The 9,352-nt window shown below is 36.3% G+C and overlaps 1 protein-coding gene across 1 annotated transcript; it reads left to right on the top strand.

The window, feature by feature from the left end:
• The first annotated feature begins 2,053 nt into the window (after nucleotides 1-2,053).
• LOC125842940 (uncharacterized) lies at nucleotides 2,054-3,095 on the top strand. The gene is made up of 2 exons (XM_049522213.1): nucleotides 2,054-2,116; nucleotides 2,712-3,095. The coding sequence occupies exons 1-2, from the start codon at nucleotides 2,054-2,056 to the stop codon at nucleotides 3,093-3,095; spliced, it is 447 nt and encodes a 148-aa protein (XP_049378170.1).
• Nucleotides 3,096-9,352: the final 6,257 nt, after the last annotated feature.

The following is a 9,352-nucleotide window of genomic DNA, read 5'->3' as shown; positions in this document are numbered from 1 at the left end:
GTGCGTCACTGTGGAATCGAAGTCGATCCCGCAAAGATTGATGTCATTCAAAAAATGCCCGAGCCAAAGAACTTGAGAGACCTTCGCAGACTACAAGGAAATTTGGCATTCATTTGGAGATTCATTTCTAACGTGGTTGGACGATGTCAACCCTTTAACCCTTAAATGAAGAAAGATGCTCCTTTCCACTAGGACCAATCATATCAAAATGCTTTTGAAAGCATCAAAAGATACTTGTTGAATTCACCTGTATTAGGGGCACCAACTCTTGAAAGCCATTGATACTATACATTGCATCGCAAGAGCGATCACTTGGGGAACTTTTTGCTCAAGAGAACAAAGCTAAGAAGGAACAAACACTGTACTATCTGAGTCGGACCTTGATAGGAGTTGAGTTGAATTATACGCCCATTGAGAAGATGTGCTTAGCATTGCTTTATGCAACAAAAAAATTGAGACATTATTTTGAAGCGTACACTATCAAGCTAATTTCTCGGGCTGATCCCGTGAAGTTCGTAATGACTCGACCAGTTCTCTCAGGACGTCTAGCAAGATGGTCTATATTGTTTAATCAATATGAGATCATATACACACCTCAAAAAGCTGTGAAGGGGCAAACACTTGCTAACTTCCTTGTTGATCACCCTCTTCCGGGAAAATGGGAAACTTCAGATGAGTTTCTTGATGAAGATGCATTTTTTACTGAAGAATTGTCGGTATGGAAAATGTTCTTTGATGGATCTGCACATCAAGATGGTGCAGGGACGGGAGTCGTGTTGATATCTCCAGAACAACTAATTTTCATTTGTTTTAGGTGAAACATGTTCCAATAACGCCACAGAGTTCCAAGTAACTGATGATCAATTGAGAGTCACCGTAGATATCCAATTAAGGAATCTTCATATATGATGTCTTTTCAAGGCCCACAATAAAAGCTTGGTACTCTGCGGCGTTATTGGAACATGTTTCACCTAAAACAAATGAACATGGTAAGATTAGTCATTCTGGAGATATCAACACAACTCCCGCCCATGCATCATCTCAACAAGAAACAAATACTATTGAAGTCTCAATAATGCATTCATAAAGACTTCAACTCTCGTCGTCAAATTCAGCAAGCCTACACATAGAGAAGTCTTAAGAAATAAAAATGCATTCATGAAGCCTCGTCGTCAAATTCGGCAAGCCTACACATAGAGAAGTCTCAAAAATGAATACACATTCATGAAGACTTTAACTTTCATCGTCAAATTCGGTAACCCTACACGTTGAAAAATCTCGAAAAGTGAAAAAACACATTCATGAATACTTAATTCTTGTCGCCAAACTTTGGTAAGCCTACACGTTGACAAATCTTGAAGTAAGGGGCATTTGTAGACACATAAATTGTATTGGGGTAAATTCATACGAAATTTGAATTAAATATATGTTCATTTGGGCTGAATGATTAATTTGGGCTTTACAAATAAATAAGTCTATCATATTAAATCCAAATCCAAGGTCCATTTCACCTTGAAGCCCAAACTGATGCCACATGTCACAGTGACTAGGCATCCAAGACCAATAAGGTGACGCAACATATCCAAATAAGGTGGTAGTCTCACAACATGCCTAGTGTCAAAATGACATCATTTGGCCAATCATATGCAAATTTGTCCACTCTTACAACTATAAATAGGGATGGACATGAAATTCTAACGACATCAAGAAAACTCTTCAACAAGCATTCTGCAATTGGAGAAAGCTACAACATCAACTACATAGCTCTTCGAAGGAGTGATCAACTAAGTTCTTTCCGGAGATTGACTTGAAACGACGAAGCGCTTTCCGACGTTCCCGGAGATCAAGAACATCTCAAGGAAGTCTACATCATCCAACAATTCGAGAAGTATGCTACCGAAGGCCCTCGAATTTTGAGAATCTTAGGAAAGAAGAATCAAGAGAACAACATAATTGACTCACAACGATTCATCAATAAATATAACATTTTCTTTTATTTATTTTGCTTGAAGTTAATTTTCAACGCATAAGAAAATTTATTGCGAATTATCGCATGGCGGATGCTTTGGCTAACTTGGCAACAACAATGGCACTCGGAGAAAATGAGACAACAAAGGTGCACGTATATCATCGATGGGTTATTCCTAGTTGTATTCATCTTCAAATCAATGAAGGCCACCATATATCCATTCAAGTGGTTGAAAATGAAGATTGGAGAAAACCATTGATTTAGTATCTTGAACATAGAAGGCTGCTTGAGGATCCACGAGTAAGAGTAGACATAAAGAGAAGGGCACCGCAATTCATCTTTCACGAGGGAATACTATTTCGTCGTTCTTATGAAGGACTATTCTTGCGGTGTCTTAATAAAGAAGAAGCTCAACAAACAATGGAAGATGCACATTCTGGCACTGTAGAGCACACCAATCAGGGCCTAAACTTCATTTTTGTATCAAAATGATGGGCTACTATTAGCCAACAATGGTAATGAACTACTTAGAGCATGTAAAGAAGTGTCAAGCGTGATAATTCCATGCTAACCACATCCATTAATACCTAGAGGCTCTGCATCCAACTGTAGCCTCATGGCCTTTCGATGCATAGGGACTTGATGTTGTTGGACCTCTTCTAAAGTCGTCAAAAGGACAAATATATATCTTGGCTGCCACTGACTATTTCTCTAGATAGGCTGAAGTTGTGCCATTAAATAGGTAAAGAAGGAAAATGTTGTTGATTTCATCAAAGCAAACATGATTTTTAGATATGGCATACAAAGATGTATAGTTACTGATAATGGAACACCTTTCAACAATAAACTCATGAGTAGTTTGTGCGAGAAGTGCAATTTTAAGCAACATAAGCCTTCAATGTACAATGCACGTGCCAGTGGTCTTGCTGAAGCTTTTAATAAGACACTTGGTAACCTATTGAAGAAAGTAGTTACAAAGAATAAAAGGGACTGGTATGAGAGAATTGGTGAAGCTTTGTGGGCATATCGTACAACCTTTAGAACAGCTACGCAAGCGACTCTGTTTTTATTGGTGTATGGCGTAGAAGCAGTCCTTCCACTGGAGAAGCAAATTCCATCATTGTGAATAGCAATCCAAGAGGGACTTATAACTGCAAGTAACGCTCAACTTCGTCTAGCAGAGTTGGAAGCATTGGATGAGAAGAGATTGGAAGCACAACAAAGTTTGGAGTGTTATTAAGCTCGACTTGCGAGAACATTCAACAAGAAAGTGCGACCTCGATCATTTCAAGTGGGAGACTTGGTCTTAGCAGTCAGGAGACCCATAATCCTCAACAAACGCATCGGTGACAAGTTTACATCAAAATGGGATAGGGCGTATGTTGTGAAAGACGCAGGGGCGGATCTACGTAGAGCATGCCGGGTGCTCGAGCACCCACCCCGACAAATTTTTTGTATATTTATATAGAAAATCTGCAAAAATGAATATATAATAGATATAAGCACCCATTAAGATTTTGAACAAAAGCACTGATGGGTGCTTTGGCTCTGGGCCCGGTCTTAAAAGTCATGCGTGCGTGGCTGTTGGTCGAGGGATCGATTCTCCCCAGCAGCAACCCATTTTTTTCTCCATAAATTATACATTTTTCATAATTAGATCTCAACTTTTTACAACATTCATAAATGTTCTTCCATAGTCTTTTTTAGCTGGATTTGACCACACTACATAATTTAGGTTGGAAGTTAGATCTCATTCTTGAAAATTAATTAATGAAGCCTTAGTAATCTTTAGAAACATATCTCTCATTCACATCATGTATTTTCTTGTACATAAAATAAATTATTATTTATAATATCATATTAAAATGCATTTCAAATTGATTCATGAGAAATTATATTTGAATGTTTTGAAAAAGACATTTGTAATTTCTCATGAATCAATTTGAATTGCATTATATTAGCCCAAATTTAAATTGGGATGAAATAAACAGATCAAATGAGTCCATATAATAAAATAAGCGGATTATTAACTTATCCAAACATAAATGAATTAGATGAATCATGAATATTGGACTGATTTTGCCCACCCCTATCAAAGACTGATTTGCCTGACTCGTGAGTTAACAGTAGGTGATCAACATTTGATATAACATTTAAAATTTTATTTGCAAATTATGTATCAATATGTATAGATACAAAAACAAAAATAACCTTTAGCGACAATTAATTAACGATAATAGCTTAATTACTGCTAAATGTGTATTTTTAGCGGCAATTAGCAGTTCTTGATGTTACATTTTCATTAATGGTAGATACTTTCCAAGAAAGTCCAAGCGTAAATCTCTTGATGTTATATATTCTCATCATTTGCGTGTTGATATTTGTTATGTCTTTATTAATTTACATCTTCAAGAGCTTAATAACTGTTTTAATGTTGTGAGTAGTGACTTACTTCTTGGTATGACTAACTTGAATTCAGTTAGTTCATTTGGTGGTTTTGATAAGAACAGGATAATGATATTGACCGAATATTATAAAAATGAGTTTGATAGCAATAAGCTTCGAGATCTCAGTTGTTAGAGTGATAATTTTATAGTTTATGCTCGTAATTTTGATAAGAGGTTCTTCAACTTGAAGAGAATTAGTGACTTTGCTAAAGTATTGGTGAAGTCAAATCTGCATCAAACTTGGCTACATGTTTATTTGCTTATCAATTTGACTCTCATTCTTCGTGTTGCTACTGTTTCTGTGGAACGAGCTTTTTCATCCATGAAGTACATCAAAAATGAATTTCGTAATAGTATAGGTGATGAATTTTTTAATGGTTGTGCAATGCTCATTTCCTTAACATAAAAATAAACGAGGAAAGCTTGCAAGAGTAAATTATTAGTTATAGTTGGTAAGAGAAGCTAGGAAAATTTGGACTTCATTTCTTAGTTTTTCTAAGAAATGAAGAGTTTTTAACTATAACGTTTAAATAGTTATACACTTATACAGTTATACAATGCATTTATAATAACTTTATAATAAGAGAAGTGAGCACCCACAAGCCTAAGATCCTGGATCCGCCACTGGAAATACGAATATTCAAGTGACGCTTACAAAATTATAGACCAAGACGGTGTAAGAATTGGTCCAATTAACAACAAGTTTCTGAAGCAATACTTCCCATGAAGGTCGTCTACGCTCCTTAAGGTATGAGCATAAACTACATGTTAATCTTGGCCCGTAAGAGTATAAACTATGTACGGCAAAAAAAACTGAAATAAAATAAATAAAATTCATCATCTTAAACTACGATATGACTTTATCCTCTTCACGGAGGTACGTAGGCGCTTGGAGTAATCACTCTAAGCTCAGTCAAATGAGTAAAAAAAAGAAGGGGGTTTGGTGGCATTACATGATCCTCACACTAGCTCTTCAAAATTATGTAGCTAACACGTGAGTTCAAATGTGTCACTGATGAGCAAAAGAGAAGAGTTGAGCAAGGCATCTTGACTTCAAAGGCGAGTTTGTAAAAATTCATGAAGGTTTTGACCATGATTTTACATATATTGCAGTTCTTGGCGTCTACTTCGCAATGTAAAAATCAGCTTGTGATTTAGACGTTTCTTCGCTAAGTTATGAATTTTCTACCACTGCCACTCAAAGCTAAAAAAATATATCATATTTTGGAGTTGATCTGAGCACTTCAAAGGCCTATTTGTGAAAATTCATAAAGATTTTGATCTTCATTGTTACACACATTGAAGTTCTTGAATTCCTCTCCACAACAAAAGAAGAAACTCGTAATACTGGAACTCCTACATCGAGTTATGGATCTTCTACTATGATCGTTCAAAGTTGCATATCAAACATGCTAGATTTGAAAGTCAACTTCGAGTGGTATTAATCTAATCAATTCAAAATGAATTTTGATTTAAATTTTTTATATGCGATAGATTGATGAATTTCATTGGAATTGGATCAAGCGACTTGCGATTCAACTTGAGTTTTTTTTGCTTGCAATAGAGATAATTTTGTGTAATTCAATGATGCTTAAGTAAGTTACTCAAAATTAGGGGCATCTGTACCTACAACACCAAATTGGAATACCCTTCGGATCAAAGCCCTACTTATGTTGAAATGATGTACCCGCAAAGATCATGACGTGAACACCTCAAGCTCAAGAGACAAGTATTTTTTTTTGTTGTAAAGAGCGAACAAAGTTGAGTCAACTTGAAAAATTTATCCTCATCAATTTGGAATGAATTTTGTTGTAACTTCTATAAATAGTGTTGTTCTTGATGCACTCGTTACAATGAAATAAGAAACTCATAGTTTCACCACTCTTACATCGAATTTTGGATTTCACACCATAGACGCGCTCCTCACAATGAAACAATGATCTCGTAGTTTCAGAATTCAAGCTAACTTTGAAAATATATATGTATTAATCTAGATATCTTTTGGCTGTGATTTTTACATATGTTGTACGTCTATGAGTTATGCTTCCAACGGAACAAGAATCGCATCATTTCAAGGCTCCTACACCAAGTTATTGATTTTCTCCCAATGTTACTCAAAGCTGAAGAATTTAGCGAAGCAGAATTTGAGCTAACTTTGAAAATATATCTCTACTAATCTGGAAAGATTTTGGTCGTGATTTTTTTCATATGTTGTACGTCTCTGAGTTATGCTTCCAATAGAACAAGAATCATATCATTTCGAGGCTCATACGCTGAGTTATTGATTTTCTCCCAAAGTTGCTCAAAGCTAAAGAGTTGAGCAAGGCAGAATTTGAGCTAACTTTGAAAATATATATGTACTAATCTGGAAAGATTTTGGCCGTGATTTTTACATATGTTGTACTTTTATGAGTTATACTTCCAAGATGAACACATGAATCCCATAGTTGCATCAAAGCTAGCAGTGAACCATCATAATGGTTCGCTATGAGTGCACCAGGAACATCTTGACAATATCCAAATTGTCGACTGAATCAGTGAGGCCTATAAGGCTCCACAATCAGTTCATCATCCAGCCTCAAAATTACAAAACTTGAGCAAAGGCCTATAAGAAAATTGCTCCAGGAAGTGGACAATTTTCCATTATCATCAATATGTAGCTCTTTTCCTTGTAGCATGGCTAGATTGTGGAGGTTATGCACATTCACTTGTTGAAATAACTTGCAAGCGTCAACAAGGTCAAAATATTTTGCCATCTTTTCTCCAGAAATCTATCACATTCACACACCTCATTAAGGACGGGTAATACGGTAGTAGGTCTCAAAATACTCACCTATCCATCCATAAACATAATGAATGGGAAGTAATGTGTTGCAAGCACCCAAGTTTGAAGAAGTGGATATATCCCTGAGGCCATGATAAATGCTTGCAAGGATCGAAATCGCCAAAGAAAATATTTCTCCATGAGCCATCAAGCTTGAACCTTTGAAGACACTAGCACGAATAAAATCAACTTTCTTGTTAGGAAGAACAAACTTGCAAAGCCAACATGAAAGAAAAGCTGCCAGATAAGTCTCATCTCTAAATGATTCTTCTACGCCTAGCTCGACAAAAGGAGCATTCTCTTCTTCGGTTCCAGGCAGAAAGCTCATGTCAATATTTTCAGAAGGATCATGATTCATCCTTTGTTTTGTACGATTCTTAGACGTCCTTAGTGAAGGCTCAACATATTTTCTCGATCCCCTAAACCAAAACTTTGTCCATTCTCGTAAGGAGACTTCGTCAATGGCACCTTTGGTAAGTCGGTAGAATGCCGAAATCAAGAAGGAGCAGCTTCTTGGGAGAAAAGACTTCCCTTGATCATCTACTTGTGTCAACTCCTTAGCCGAGGATATAACTTCATCATAAAAGGAACCATGAACTAGAAGACCTCTAATGGTTCTCAAATCCCATAAAGAAATAGATAACTCTCAAACGAAGGTAGAGACCATGCTGGTGGATGGACGCCAATTCTCGCAAAAGGCCTGGAGATCATTTTCGTTATGGTCATATGTGAACATTGAAGCAAAGATAGCATCATAAGTCTTGATGTTATCCAAAGACTCCTTGCAATGGGAAAGCACATCTTCTACCCATTCCCAATAGCCAGACGTATAGCAAGCCTCACCAAACTCGAAAGAAGGAACACGCCAACTGCTAAGATTCTCATCACGACGAGGAGGGATGGCAACAACAACATTTTGATGAGTGGAAGACTTCAAGAGGAGAACTTTTTCAGTTGTGATATTGCCGGAGAAATTGTCTGTGACATCCTTCATTTTTGTTGACGACCACTCTGGGAGATGATGAGATGTGTCCAGCGTCTTTCGAACAAGTGGGAAAGTGCCGATCACCGGAGGATGAACTTTCAAGGTGAGAACTTTGGCGCGTGAATGTTGCTTGTTCTCCATAATCTCAAGGCAAGGGTATGGCGCATCTCAGTCACTAAAGTCCATTGTCGCTACTGGAAATGAAGATTGCACAACGTGACTTTGAAAAAAAAAAGAAAAAGGAGTTACATTAGCGAAAACACAATTGGAGTAATCAAAAGACAAAAAGATCTGACCATTAGAAATAAGTTCAACCTTGAAAATTAAAACTGTAGTAATTGAAGAGTAATTTAGCTACAAATATTTTATATGTTGTAGTTCCATGTTTCTAGTTTCGGAAAAATTAAACGGCTTGCGATTTTGATTTTTCTACAATTAGAAATGAATTTTACACTACGGATGCGCAAATCTGTCAATCAGAAACGGGTTCAACCTTGAAGGTCAAAACTGTAGCAATTGAAGAGGAATTTGGCTACAAATATTTTATATGTCGTAGTGCCATGCTTCTTGTTTTTGAAAAACCAAACGTCTTTGCGATTTCAATTTTTCTACAATTAGAAATGAATTTTACACTACGGATGCACAAATCTGTCAATCAGAAGCAGATTCAACATTGAAGATAAAAACTATAGCAATGGAATAGAAGTTTGGTAGCGATTTTTTTCTATGTTATAGCTCCGTGTTTCTAGTTTTGGAAAAATCAAACGGTTTGCAATTTCAATTTTTCTACAATTAGAAATGAATTTTACACTACAAGTGCGCAAAGCTGAACCATCAAAATGGGTTATTGTTAAACAAGATTCTAAGTTACCTGAGCAAGTAGCAAGAGTACTTTGCTTGAAGTTTCTTTTGAGATATGATGGAGGCTATGTCTCTCGATTTGATAAAAACAAGTGATGTCGCAACTGAACAGTTAAATACACTCGGATAACTTATTTTTTTGCAGCATCTAGAATTTTGTGTGATGAAATTCTTTATGCATTGGAGAGGATTATATAGGGATTCTTGTGAAAGATTTCTAATCCTTCTAAAAGGCATAATAAGGTGAATTTGGAAGAAGAAAATTT

The sequence above is a fragment of the Solanum stenotomum genome, chromosome 10 (assembly GCF_019186545.1).
Source record: "Solanum stenotomum isolate F172 chromosome 10, ASM1918654v1, whole genome shotgun sequence".
Lineage (NCBI taxonomy): Eukaryota > Viridiplantae > Streptophyta > Magnoliopsida > Solanales > Solanaceae > Solanum > Solanum stenotomum.
The sequence above is the reverse complement of the archived record's forward strand: the minus strand, read 5'-3'. Positions and strand labels throughout refer to the sequence as shown.